The sequence below is a fragment of the Lycium ferocissimum genome, chromosome 4 (assembly GCF_029784015.1).
Source record: "Lycium ferocissimum isolate CSIRO_LF1 chromosome 4, AGI_CSIRO_Lferr_CH_V1, whole genome shotgun sequence".
Lineage (NCBI taxonomy): Eukaryota > Viridiplantae > Streptophyta > Magnoliopsida > Solanales > Solanaceae > Lycium > Lycium ferocissimum.
The window spans coordinates 45012799-45027552 of record NC_081345.1 but is presented as its reverse complement, the minus strand read 5'-3'; the positions used below and the strand labels follow the sequence as shown (position 1 = coordinate 45027552).

The following is a 14754-nucleotide window of genomic DNA, read 5'->3' as shown; positions in this document are numbered from 1 at the left end:
CTTGTTTGAGGAGTTTCTTACTGACTACCTTCCATTGGATGTAATCATTTATACTCTCATCTAATTGCATATAACCATAAATCTATTCAAAAATCCATATGTCAACACTACCTGTAAATACGTTAGATTAATATATATATTGTATAACATTACCGGTCATACAATTACTTCATAATTTGATATACATATTCTTCTGAGTTCTGTCACATAATGATGCCATACTACTGCTCTAATTCAATTACTCCACCCGACTCAATTTACGTGATATAATTTGATTAGATACGAAATTTAAAAAAGAAATAAAATTTTTTAAAACTTCTGATCTAAAATAAACTATAAATAATTTCATTAAAGATAAAAGGAAAAATTTTAAGTTAAATTATTTTTAAATATAAAAATGTATCATTCTTTTTTAAATAGACTAAAAAAGAAAAGTGTATCGCATAAATTAAGATAAAGGGGAGTATTATCTTATTTAAATTTTAGGTATCACCAACTAGTTTATAAAACACACCTTATTAAAAGTGAACAACTGATAATTGATATGTGTTTTGCAAACTAATTGGTGATAGTTTAGATAGAAAAAGTGAACAACTGATAATTAAGGTGCATTTTATAATCTAATTTGTGATAGTTTAGATAAAAAATTTATATACATCTACATATACGAGAGAGATGATAGTTCGGGTAGAAAACTGGAAAAAAAATGTGATATTTGATATTTGAGGTGTGTTTTTTATCATTATCTCTAAATTTTATGTGTTCCATTTTGAATTTTTGACCGGTCCAAAGTACCCCTTACATAAGAAATGAAACAGGGAATAATTATGGTGAGAAATAACGCGGTGGCAGGTGCCAAAGTGTTTCAATCACCAATGCTTACACTTGACCAATCGAGAGCGATCGTGTTAGCTACTTGCCAACATATCACTCATGATTCAAATATTCACATTTCTCCTCTGAAAATCTGAAAACACAGTATGGATCGAGTCCTCAAAGCTGCTAGAACTTCTGGTTCTCTCAATTTATCTAATCGCTCCCTCAGGCAAGTCAATTTGCTGTTAGCATTATGCATAAACCGGTGAAATTACAACATTTTACTGCTGCGGTAATATCATATGACGATTCTGGACTTACTATGATTATCGCATTCTTATTTAGTTGATTTATTCCTTTCTTATTTTTTTGTATCGGTTTTCATCAGCATTGTGCCTAAAACGGTTAAATTATAACATTTTAAAGCTGCAAAATCGTTTTTTTTTTTTTTAAATAATGTTGTGTAGTTGAAGATCCTTGAACGATTTTTCTGAAACAATCTTTTCAGAAAAATTGATTTATTCATTTCGTATTTCTTTTAAGTCACTGAAGGATCAGTTTGCTGTTAGTATTGTGCCTAAAACGGTGAAATTACAACATTTTAAAGCTGCAAAATCGGTCTTTTTATGGTAATAGGATATGAAGATCCTTGATGATTCTGGACTTAGCTGTACTCTGATCATCGGAGTTTTTTGTTTTTATTTTTTTTTATTTTTATTGAGTTGATTTATTCATTTTATTTTTCATCGCTGAAAATTCAATTTACTGCTGGCATTATGCATAAAGCGATGAAATTATAACATTTTAAAGCTGCAAAATCGGTCCTTTTTTGGTAATACAACATTTCTCGCATTCATTACTTGTTTTCATCACTGAAGGATCAGTTTACTGTTAGCATTACGCGTGAAACGGTGAAATTAGAACATTCTAAAGCTGAAAAGGTTTTTTTTTTTTTTTTTTTTTTTTTGTGTGTGTGTGTGTGATAATGTTGTATGAGGACCGAGGATGGATGTGTAGCTATATGAAGATCCTTGATGATTCTGGACTTAGTTGTACTCGGTCTGATTATAGCCTCTTTTGTTTTTATTGAGTTGATTTATTCATTTCTTTTTTACGTCACTGAAGAATCAGTTTGCTGTTAGCATTGTGCCTAAACCGGTGAAATTAGAACATTCTAAAGCTGCAAAATTGTGTTTTTTTGTTATAATGTTGTGTGAAGACGGAGGATGGATGTGTAGTTGGATAATAGTATCTAGGATATGAAGATCCTTCACGATTCTGGACTTAGTTGTACTCTGATGAACAATTTTATCAGAAGTATGAAAACAATATGAATTTAATATAGATTTGAGTTTCACACGGATCGATTTATTCATTTTGATGTTGGCATTATGTCTAAAATTGTGAATTTGAATATTCTAGAACTGAAAGATCGTGTTTTTGGTAATAATGCTGTGTGAGGACCTCCGATGGATGTATCATGTGTAGTTGGACAACAATATCTAGGAAATGAAGATCCTTGACAATTCTTGATTTAGTTGTACTCTGATTGTCACACTTTTTGTTTTTGTTAAGTTGATTTATTTATTTCTTTTTCTCCTTCACTGAATGATCAGTTTGCTGTTAGCATTGTGCATGAAACGGTGAATTTTGAATATTTTGAAGCTGCAAAATCTATTTTTTGATGTTATAATGTTGAGTGAGGACTAAGGATGGTTGTGTAGTTGGATAACAGTATGTAGGATATGAGATCCTTCAAGATTCTGAATTTATTTGTACTCGCAGAATTTATGAAAAAAGTTTATGAATTCAACATAGACTTAGTTTGCTGTTAGCATTGTGCCTAAAATGGTGAAATGAGAACATTCTAAAGCCTGCACAATCAGTTTTTATGGTAATAATGTTGTGTGAGGACTCAGGATGGATGTGTAGTTGGAAAAAGCATCTAGGATATGAAGATCCTTAACGATTCTGGACTTAGTTGTACTCTGATGAACAATTTTATCAGAATATGAATAAATTTTATGAATTCAATAGAGATTTAGAGTTACTCACGAATTGAAATTGGAGTCTGTCTCGTTGAAGTCACTGCTGGAAGGAAATGAAGCTACTAGGTGCATTAGTGGTAGCTGGATATAATCTATCTATTGGTATAAAGTTCATTAATTTTCAAACCATGAATGAAGACGAGCAACTGATGGTACTTTTTTTGGATCGAAGATGTAAAAGTTTCCTGTATATTCCATTGTGCCAAATTAGATTTTATGTCTAATGACTCTGATCCTACTTCTTCTCTGCACTACTAATACAAAAAACAATAGCTGGTGTCAGAATCAATTGAATAATGTACCTTTGGATAGAGGAAAGTACAGTACCATTCTGCCGAAAAGCACATTATTTGCAGTATCTTATACATCTGACTACTTAAGTGTTGGTATATAGATATTTATATTATGCCATGACATTTAATAGTCTTTTCTCCATTTATATTTTAAAAGGCGTCAGTGAGGTGATTGAATTTGAATGACTAGTTGACTACTATACTTGTTATGTAGATAATAAGTTCAACATGTAATATCTTAACATTTGTTAAGAAGAAACATAGTAAATGGTTGATTTGTATCAGTAAGAGAAAAGTAGGAAAAATGACTTGCTTCTTTATGTACAGCGAGGTGCCCAATGATGTATACAAAAGTTTGGAATCAGCCAGTGAAGATGAGAAGTGGTGGGAGGTATATGAATCTCTTCTTAGTTATACTTTTTAGTTCATTAGGCACCTGGATTATTTCCTTGAGTATTGCTAATGCAACTTAATGCCTTTTACTATTTTTAGGCCGTCGAGCTACAGAAGCTGATTTTGGCTCATAACAATATAGAAACACTGAAGGAAGACCTTCGAAATTTACCTCTACTGTCAGTGTTGAATGTTAGTCACAACAAGCTTACCCATCTTCCAGCTGCAGTTGGAGAGTATGTCTTTTTTACCTCTTCAATCTTGACTATGTCTTTTTTACCTCTTCAATCTTGACATACTTTGGACTGGTGCTTTTTAGCATCTTACACTAAAACTGATCCAGAGATTTTAATGACTTCTCTTTTTATTCTTCTAGGCTTCATATGCTGAAGTCCTTAGATGTATCATTTAATTTGATAGTGAACATTCCAGAAGAGATTGGAACTGCAGCTTCTCTAGTCAAGTAGGTTTGGGCATTTCACCACTGTATTGACTGACATTTGAAATACTATCGTCTTATTAAACATCTACTGTCTCCAGGTTTGATTGTTCAAACAACCAACTAAATGATCTCCCTAACTCCCTTGGAAGATGTGTGGAGTTATCAGACCTCAAGGTAGCACCTCATCTTTCTGATGATATGTTAGTGTTACTACGTTAAGAAAAGATGGTTCTGATTAAAATGCTGAACTATTTATCTTGGTATTTAGATAGTAGATAGCAGTCACTTTGCATATCTTAGTGAATTATTCGCCACCTCAAATTCAGAATGTCTACTTCTAGAAGGGCATCAGTGAGAATGGCTATCTGATGTCATTCTTACAAGGAGGTTCTTTTCAAATACTCACATGAATAACATGAAAATTGCCACAGGAAAAAGAAACTTTTTTGGACTTTTTAACCCCATTAACGAGTATTGATCTTAGAATTTTAAAAACTTTTCATCAATGTGGTCTGCTAACTAATTGCATCTTATTATAAGCTTAATTTTTTAATAACTAATAAGGTATATTACTTTATTAATGTTGAGGAAATCCGCGTCTAGAAGTAATTTACCAAAAATTAGAGATTAGCTAATCATCTATTCAAACAGGAACATCATAGATTCACATAAAAGAAATTAGAGACACAAGACGAGGCTACTCCTTATATGTAAAAAATCTTTCTCAACCCTTTCAAATTTTTCTTAACCCTTTCAATTGCTCTCCTGCAAGTGGGGAAACAACCTATGGCCGGGCTTAATTTTTTGTTAAATAGACATTTTTTCTGAAGAAAAAAATGATTTTGATGTGTGTAGTTTTTCAGCTGTTGCACTTAATAAGCCCTGCGCAATAAATGGCAATAACATATATCAGTGGTTTAATTGATATCTCTGTTTTAAAAGGATATGGCTCCAATTTTGGATAAGTAAGGTAAGTAATGCCGAGCTAAATCACTAAGGTGCTTATGGAATCTTATAAATTTCATGATACTGTGACAGTTTTATATATACCTTCTCCTCCCTGATAATACCTTTGCAAAATGTGTCAAGTTTGTGAGGAAAATAATTGCTTACTTTCTTTTCCTGAAATATATATATATATATATATATATATATATATATATATATATATATATATATATATATATATATATATATGAGTATGCGTTTTTCTAGGAAAGTAAATCTTAATTTTATTCAGTCCGAGCTGATTGCTGCTTGATGCCTTTTACCTGGAAACAGTGTTTGTTGGTCATTGTCTGTTTGAAAGGTGTTGAAAGTGATCTTCAAGTTTGGCTTGGATGTTCTTTTTTGGATAAATCAAAAGAGTTATTTATACTTAATTAAGTTGGTGTGATATTTGCAAATGTACTGCAATACAGATTAAACCCTCCAAAAATCAAATAAACTCTCTACACAAGTTGGTAGTTCCACTTTACACTGAAAATACAAAGAGATAAAGAGAACTCTTGACCCTCAACCATGGATCTCCTCTCCCTTCCAAAGCTTTCCTATTTCTTTTATCAAGTAAGTTAATTTTATTGATGAAGGAAAAGCTCTCCTATTTCTTATGCCCCCGGAAAAATAAAGGAGCTTCCATGGCTTCTTTTCTTCATTATCCACTTTGTTCAGTCACCAATTTTCCATTTTCTCCATTACTGTTGTAGGAAATGCCTGTCGAGCATAAAAATTGCAAATATCAAGGAGCATAAGTTAGACCCAAAATCACTATGTCAGAAAAGTTTAGCTTGAATGTTATGTAATATTCAAGTTCCTAAAGGGTCTATCTGATGATCCACTCTCTGTAAAAGTTGTAAGTTGTGGAGAGATTTGGTGTTTCACAAATAACTAGTCATTTTAAGATGAATGATTTTAAGTTCACTTTTTAACACGATATTGGAAAGCTATTAGATGGCGAACAATTTTGAAGGACATTTCTTTTTTGTCGTGGAAAGGAGGACGCATTTTATTGCGATCGTTAGAGATCGTCAGATTCTGCATTTATTGCCCAAACCATCTCTTCATCTAATAACCAGATATTTGAGTATTTTACCAGATGATGTTCGATAAAGAGTGCAAGAAGCCAAGCATTGAAGATTCACTTACTTGATGACGGAATGTAACATGCACAATAAGTTCAAATGCACTCAAAAGATCCTTGTTGCTAATATATGAGCTTGTTTCTTAATGTGGTGATCATGTCAACTTACTTATCATAATAAGGTGAAAAGTAATTAGTTTGTTGATCCATATCCAGTTGTTCTGTATGTCTGGAGCTGTTTGTCCAAGATGTAGCTCCTATAAGTTGAATAACATTTTTCCCAACATCAATCAATCAACTATGTCTTAATAATAAATTAGTGGGGGTGGCTAGATGAATCCTCTGTATCCCATTTTGTTCCATTCAGGTTCATTTTAGAGGAATACTTGTATTTAAACTAATTTTGCCCTAGTTGTATCCTATTGCAATTGTCTTCCTTTTTCTGGGCTTGATGCTCACGTAGGCGGACTCACAAAAATATTGATTATTCTCATTAGTGAGAGTGATTCATTTGAGGGAGTTCATTACATTTAAGTCTTATTAGCATGGAGACTTGCTGAGACTCGAAGAAGCAATCTTTCTTCATGTTGATCAAATCATAATCTATCAGACATTTTCCAGTCCTCTGCTCCATTATATCATACCTGTTTGTTTTTTCCTTCTGGCCGTTCCTTCAATCAGGCATCAAACAATAGCATTTCCAGTTTGCCAGAAGATCTAGCAAAGTGTTCAAAATTAACAAAGTTGGATGTCAAGGTACGAAAACCATCAGACTTATTACTGCTTGATGATGATTTCTTATAGTTCTGCACTCAGAAAGTCATGCTTGACATTAGCATTTTATTATTTTCATGCCAGGGAAACAAGTTAACTATGCTACCTGAGAGTTTGATGGCATCATGCAGAATGCTTACTGAACTCGATGCATGTAAAACTCTGAATATTCTATTCTCTGTACTGTCAAATTGATTCTTAATAAGGAATTGGATTTACCTTACATATAACTTCTACAGCGAAAAACTTGCTCAATAGCATTCCAGGGAATATTGGAAGCCTGTCACGCTTGATTCGCCTAGACCTTCATCAGAACAGTGAGTTCATCAAGCTTTTTTCGTCATTGTTGCAACACTCTAAATAATGCTGATTTTTGCATTGTCTATCTTATATTAGTTAACGTGACCTGGTTTGCTCTCTTTATTCGAACACTGTAGGAATTTCATCAATCCCACCCTCAATAAAAGATTGCTCATCTCTTTTGGAGTTTTATATCGGGTATTTCATGGCATTAATGCTTGTGTTTTAATTGGTTTTTTAGTGGCTTAAAAGTATCCTATGTCATTACATTTACATTTGCCCTCTCCACCACCCCCATCTGCTGCCCCATTCTTTGGTTTTGTCCACTTCGACAGGAATAATGCACTTGCTTCATTACCTGTGGAGATAGGTGCACTTAATAGATTGGGGATATTTGATCTCCACTCCAACCAGGTTATTACTTATTCTTAATCTTCAATTCACTCGGAGATTCTCATAATTATTCCAAAATGTTACATTGGAAAAAAAGATCTTCTGAAAATATTAGCAGTGGCCTGAAAATTAAATGTTGTAATTTGGTCTGTAGTGTTGGCCAGTTGCTCTTGGTGAAATCATTTTGTCAACTGGGTCTCCAGTTGGAATAAGTTGTTTATTCTTGTCTGCAGTTAAAGGAGTACCCAGCAGAGGCATGTAAATTGCAACTTTCGATGCTGGACTTATCTAACAATTCATTGTCTGGATTGCCTCCAGAGATTGGTAGGCTGTATTAGAGGCTCACTTCCTGTGTTTTATGATTTTTTTTTTTTTTTTAAATCATAGTGTATTTGGGGGTAGTTATGTTGTTTGACATTGTGTCATTAGTCTTCTGGTTCTCACTATCATTTTTGCTGTCCTTTTTTTGAGTTAAGTGTAACTTTTACTATATTAAAAGCATAAAGGAATTTTTTTTGCTTTCTCCCCTTTTTTTCTTGGGAGTGCAAGAGCATATAATGCTATTTTGTTATTATATTGTGTTTATATGAGCTAATCTTTGTTACAACTTCATAACTCAGGCTTAATGACAACTTTGCGGAAGCTTCTGCTTGTTGGCAACCCAATTAGAACGCTGCGGAGGTTGTAATTAGATCTTGGTGCTTTTATTGTTGTTTTAAGTTGTTTCCTCGGTGCTGAAATTATTCGAAATTTCTTTTAACTTGAAAAATATCTTCAGCTCTTTGGTAAACGGACCTACACCTGCTCTCTTAAGATTTCTTCGAAGTAGACTCCCAACTGATGAAGGTAAGCTGGTGTTATTTGCTCAGTAAGGGCGTAGTTTCTACCTTTTGTTTTCTTGACGCAACTACTCTAAATGTAGAGTCTGCAGCTTCTACACCCGGAAAGGAGGATGTTGTTGCCATGGCATCTAGGCTGTCCCTCTCTTCAAAGGTTGTTCACTAACTTTATAATTCTAAAATTCCCAATCCTCATGCCAGTAAAATATATTTATTCTGTTGGATGTTAGGCCACCAGTGGAGACGAATAAAGTTAAATCTTACTATAAAATTAGCTTCCTAATGTCGTCAATTGGTTTTTGTAGTCTACATATCAAAATTGATAAGTCTGAAAATGCAGATCTGGGTAAAATTCCATTCCATTAATTGTTAATACTTTTCAACGGACTGGAGGCAGTGGAAGTGCGATATAGACATGACTATGAGATTAACAACAGTTTAGCTACTATCACAACCTTGTTTTCATTTGAAGCTTCAAAATATTTGTGCATAGGGGCATTTCTAATTTGTAGAGCTTACACATTTTATAAATTCCATATTATGACATCTACTGTCTAGCTTTCCACTATAGTTTTATCAAAATCTTCTGTTAATTCAATGGACAAATGATAAGAAGTTTGTTTTCAGAGAGCTGCTAGAAACAAATGTGTGCAAAAAGCATGTGTTGTACCCTGAAGCGAGAACTTGATAGTCGAGGATGTTTAGTATTTCTCTGTATTCTAAAAATAACTTAATTTGGTAACTGCAATGAATGTTAAATGCCTTTGCACGTAATGCTACATTCTATAGAGAAGTCCATTCGTTTCTTCTCCCTGTCTGGTGACCGTATCATCATGAGTAGTTGTATTTGCAGGAGCTTTCTTTAGGAGGACTTGGTTTGACTGCTGTCCCTTCAGATGTCTGGAAGTCGCATGATATCTCAAAATGTGATCTTTCAAGGAACTCAATCGAAGAACTTCCCGTTGAACTTTCTTCTTGTATTTCCTTGGAGGTAAAACAATGTATTTCCGTTTTTCCCCACGTTTGCATGGAAAAGATGATCAAGCCTGATTGACAAAGAAAAAAAGGAAGGCCAATCATTATTGTGACGGAAGATATCACTGTATCTTTGATTTTATTTAGTAGAGTGATAGTTGTCATTATGCAGTAGTTGAATTGTCACTCAATCGCCTTTGTTTGTGGTCAACTTACATTTGTTGGGTATCTGATTCTTTTAGTCCCTCCTTAACCCCTTATCTTCTGCATTTCTACATGATTTATTCTTGTTTTTGGCATGTTATAGTCCTTTGATCCATGAAAAGATAAAAATAACGAATTTAACTATTGAGTTTTCTCTCTTTCTAGGACATACTTATTTAGTTTGCCATTATATCGTGAAAATTGTGAACAAAGAATTTAGGGTTGGTTGGATTGACTTGCCTATTGCTAATCGCTTAATCTGTTTAAATTTGCAGGCTCTCATTTTATCCAAAAACAAGATAAAAGATTGGCCTGGTTCAGTCTTAACATCTCTTCCTGCACTTACATGTTTGAAGCTTGACAATAATCCCCTCAGACAGGTAAATGGCTTTGGGTCGGTCCTTCACTACTAACAGAAGATTTGTTGATGTTACCGAGTTCGAGACACCCTTATAGAGGAAGACTAATGAATGAGTTCGATATAACCTTGTACAAGAAAACACTGAATAAATAGGCTGTTGGTATCGGTATTGGTATTTTAGAAGTGTTAAAATATCTGAAGGTGTTTCATATTGAGAAGTGTCTCATTGAATAGGGAAGAGGTAGCCAGTTGATTGGCATATTAAGGGACAAAAGGATAAAATTCACAGATCACCAGAGGAGAAAACTACCATTAAATTTGTCAGCACCTGAAAACATGGAAATGGGTTAGTTGAGAAAACTATCATCAAATTTGTCAGTAAATAAGTACATGGAGAAAGTTCTAGTGTTTTCCCCTTTTAACTTTTTATTCTTCTTTAATCATATTTTCTATGCCAAATTTTTCTTAATCCTACTTTTTTTCCTAATCATAGATACCATCCTCTGCCTTCCAAGCTGTATCCAAGCTTCAGGTTCTGGATCTGAGTGGCAATATAGGTTCTTTACCAGAGCATCCTGCATTTTCTTGCCTACCAGAGTTGCAGGAACTTTATCTGAGGTCAGTTAACAATGCTTATAGTTGATAGAACTTCTTAAATCTTAGACTTGACATATTGTTGGTACTTGGTTGAACAGAAGGATGCAAATATCTATTTTCCCAAGCGATATAATTAACTTAAAGCAGTTACGAATTCTTGATTTGAGCCAAAATTGCCTTCAATCAATTTCACAGGTAAAAATTATATTCTTATTAGCAAACAGAGTTCTGAATCCTACTGAAACCTTGGTTTAATATGGTATCATTTGTCTACAGGATATCGTAAACTTGGATTCTCTTGCTGAACTCGATGTGTCAGACAATAACATTTCTTCTCTTCCACCAGAATTGGTAAGTTTAAGATTTGGATCTCAAGAAGTTATAATTTGAGTAAATAGGCAACATAAGCCTTTTGAAATATCTTGCTATATGCATACTGAGATAAAGATTTGGCACAGTATTCATTTTTGTAAGCCTTATTTCTTTATAACCAAGGGTTTACCTGAACATACATTATAAACTTCCTGAATTGCAAGTATTTTATCAATCAAATTCATGAAGTTCTAGTACATTTAGCACTAAAGGTGTGGCCTAGCAGTCAATGAAGTTGAAATGACATATGGACGACCGGTTCAAATCCTCGCAGAGCCAATAACAGTTTTACTTCATTTTTTTTTTCCAACAATATGATATATTTTTAATGTTTACCTCCTGCATCAAAAATCATTTTGCTTTTGTTTCATCAAAATCTTGAAAAAATAAGTGTATTTCTATGTCCTCCAAATTTGTGCTATTGTATCTCAGTTTTTGTGAATGATATTTTTTCTCTTTTGTAGTATTTTGCTACTTCATCTTTGCTTTTCTGTACATGCACTTCCGAGGTGGTTCTTTTCTTGAATCTTTATCCAAATCTACCTGTATTGGCATCAGGAAGTGTATAACTTCATTATGGCTGGAAAAAGTAAAAGAGAAAAAGACATCCTAGTATTTTTCCATGGCTTGAATGCTACTGTTGTAGGTTAACTAGTGAAGAAACCAATGGTGCTGTTACTGAAGAACTCTTGATAATGAACGGCGTATTTCTGGTCTGGACATGCGTGTCGCAATCTAACAGATCTTGTATGCACGTTGTTTGGTTAGATGATTTTATACGTGCTAACTTTTTCCAAAAAATGGTTTTGTAGGGTTTGCTTGAACCTACTCTGCAGGTGTTAAGACTGGATGGCAACCCACTGCGAAGGTGAATTTGATTCCTTCCTTTAGTATTTTTGATTATCTATCTTCTGTGTGATGTTATTCCCTAAAATAAATGGAATACGTACAAAAGGATGAAAAACAAGAAAAGAAGCACTTCACCAAAAGCATGAACATAAAGTCGGCCTAGTGTGACAGTTAATACTGAAACAAGAAAGCAAAGAAATAAAAAATACTTGGTTCTGTAGAGATTTCTTTCCATTCGCCTAAGTTTTAGTGGACAGAGTTACCGGATATCGTGCTGGTGGGAGATAACAGGTATCTGGTGGAATAGTCTAGGTGCTCACTAGTTGGCCCGAACACCACCATCTTAAAAAGAATAATGTGTTCTGCGAGTATAAATCTTCCTTTTAGTGTTAGCTTCATTCCTATAGAACTTCCTTCCTATCTCAGCTTTGTTGTTTTTCATCTTCTTCCATGCCCGTCATGTTTATCCTCATTTTATTCAATAGTGGATTTTCGATATGCCAATTAGTCCAATACTTGAAAACTAACACAGTAGTAAAATAGTTGCTGCTGGATTCCTTCCATATTTCTGGTCGTAGCACACATAACCACTAACACCTAAAAGAGTTCCACCAACTTTACTGGCAAAGTACCACAAGGTTCCTAAGGGACATGAATTATTTTGATTTTTTTTCAAAAGATATTTTCAAAACATTGTTTGGTAATAATTAGAATAATTTTTGGTTAGTTTTTAAAGATTAGTTTTTCAAATTTGGAAAACTGATTTTGACCAGTTTTTCAAGTGAATTTTTTTTTTCCCACTCAGAAATTTCAGCTATTTTTCAAGTGAAATTCATGTCCAAACACAACAACTTTCAAATACCATTTTTCAACTTCAAATATTACTCTTTTTTTTCCCTTTCAAATATCACTAAATTCATGTCCAAACGTTTACTTATAAATGTTCATACGGTATCCTGCTGTAAATTCTTGTTCATTTGGTTGTCCCATTTAATCTCAGTTTTGACCATATTTCCCTTTTTCTTTGACTATATTTCCCCTTTTCTTTCTTTCTTTTGAATCCCCAGCATTCGAAGGGCCATTTTGGATCGAGGAACAAAAGGCGTTTTGAAGTACTTGAAGGAGAGAATTGTAGAGCATTAGCCGGTTTGAATCTTGATTCCTGAATGAGGCCTGTGGGTGTGTGAATTTAATCAGAGCACTTGTCTCTGAGTCCAGTATGTAAAATTTGTACTTTACCACTTATTTGAGATATAATCCCCGATTTAAGGTGTACTTGGAGTGTACAATTGTTGTATCCCATTGTTTATTCTTGTAATGCTGAGAATGACCAGATGGACAAATTGGACAAACGACCATCTTGGTTTGTATGAATGCTAATAAGTTCCACTCATGTTTTTTTTTTTTTTTTTTTCGTAAAAAATTTCTACCGGTGTCATCCCTAATGTTCACGTAGCAAAGCATATAAGGGTGTGACCTTATGATTGATGAAATATTGAAATGAGTCTTGATAATTTGTTTGACCAAACTTTTAAGATTTACTTAGTTTGAAAAGAACTCTTTGTTAGAAGTGCTTTTCGAAATATACTTTTGGAGAGTAGCAATTTTTGTTTGACTAATCAATTTGGAAAACGTTTGTTTAATATTAGTTCATCAATTTGTGTTTGGCCAAAAAGCTTGGCAAAATACCTTAAGTTAACTCCCAAAAACACTCACTCTATCTTTGTTCCTAAAAGCTTGGCAAAATACCTCTCTAAAATAAACACTTTTGGTTTCTTAGAAACTTGATCAAACAAGTAATAAGCCTCGAAGACCAAGGTTCCAATCTTAGTATGGTCCCAAAAAGAAAAACCATTTATTGGCCTGAAATACTTGAAGAGTGCACAATGTTGGTAAATTGCGATTTACGCAATTGTTCATCAAAGGATTCTTGCTCTGATTTCAAAGCCTAGAAATCCGTCTTATAATGAATGTTACAGGAAAGCAAAATGAATAAATAAATTAGGTACCATAATGGAGGTGGCTTCTTTCTTACCCTTTTGTTGCAATTTCTTGGAATTAGTACTAAATACCAATAGATTACCAACCATTTGAAGTGTAATTGTATGATGAAAATCAAAAGTGTTCAGTTTTACAAATTTAAAGGATCAAAATTGTTCAAGAATATATTTAAGGAACTACTTTGAAGACTAGTTTTCCATTTTCTCTAACAAAAATCAACTCAAACTCAACTTTTCCAAAAGGAAAAGAATTCTGATTTCTATAAGCAATCTAATTCAACAATTTGTTCATGGAAAGCAGTGTAATGCAAACCTAATACAAGATCTAATTTAAACAAGCAACCCTTTTCCAAAATGTTTCCAACTTTATTCTCAAAATAAATCCTGTAAAACACTAAACAAAATTAAATCCAAAAGTCCTCTGAGAATCACAATCAGATCCCCAAGAATTTAGCGCCAATGAAGTTACTCATATGCGCGAGTCCCAAGAGACATGTTACCCTCATTTGAAGACTGCTAAAATATAAAGATAAATAATAAATAAACGACTAGTCAAAATACTGCGGCCCTTTTTTTTTTAAAACGAAATAATTACCTCTAAACGGTGTTTGATACCACTTAAAACTTAATTTTTTGCTCATTAAAAATTTGAAAATAAATCTAGTCTTCCACATTTAGTTTTATCGTGGACCGAATCTGCTTTTTTTCACATTTTGGCAAGAAAAACATCTCGGATTTTATTTGAAAAAATAAAATTAAGAAAATGAAATCAAGATTTTTTAAGACATTTTTAATCGTCATATTTTTAACAAATCCATTTTTCCATATTTGCATCTCTTAAACACTTTTCTTTTTGTTTTCTACCTGTTGTGATACCCTGTTTGGGACCAATTAATTGAGTTCCGCGCCTTTCCACTTTGGAGGGTGAAGTGCATGTCACTCTCCCTACCAGGTGACTTAATAGGGGTAAGTGACCCAAATTGAGTAGCAAATTCTAAGATAGTTCTATTGCCTTATC

General features: G+C 33.5%; 1 protein-coding gene across 4 annotated transcripts; it reads left to right on the top strand.

The window, feature by feature from the left end:
- The first annotated feature begins 948 nt into the window (after positions 1-948).
- Positions 949-13129, top strand: LOC132053246 (plant intracellular Ras-group-related LRR protein 6). Of its 4 annotated transcripts, none has more exons than XM_059445195.1 (21): positions 949-1049; positions 3489-3548; positions 3650-3786; positions 3927-4013; positions 4091-4166; positions 6754-6828; positions 6931-7000; positions 7086-7163; positions 7284-7344; positions 7482-7560; positions 7773-7863; positions 8160-8220; positions 8318-8385; positions 8471-8532; positions 9232-9369; positions 9833-9937; positions 10412-10536; positions 10614-10710; positions 10792-10866; positions 11700-11755; positions 12804-13129. In XM_059445195.1, the coding sequence occupies exons 1-21, from the start codon at positions 981-983 to the stop codon at positions 12877-12879; spliced, it is 1746 nt and encodes a 581-aa protein (XP_059301178.1). In that variant the 5' UTR covers positions 949-980; the 3' UTR covers positions 12880-13129. The 4 variants fall into 4 exon arrangements, with proteins under 4 accessions (XP_059301178.1, XP_059301176.1, XP_059301175.1 ...); XM_059445193.1 differs by having other exon boundaries at positions 9220-9369; XM_059445192.1 differs by having other exon boundaries at positions 8462-8532; positions 9220-9369.
- Positions 13130-14754: the final 1625 nt, after the last annotated feature.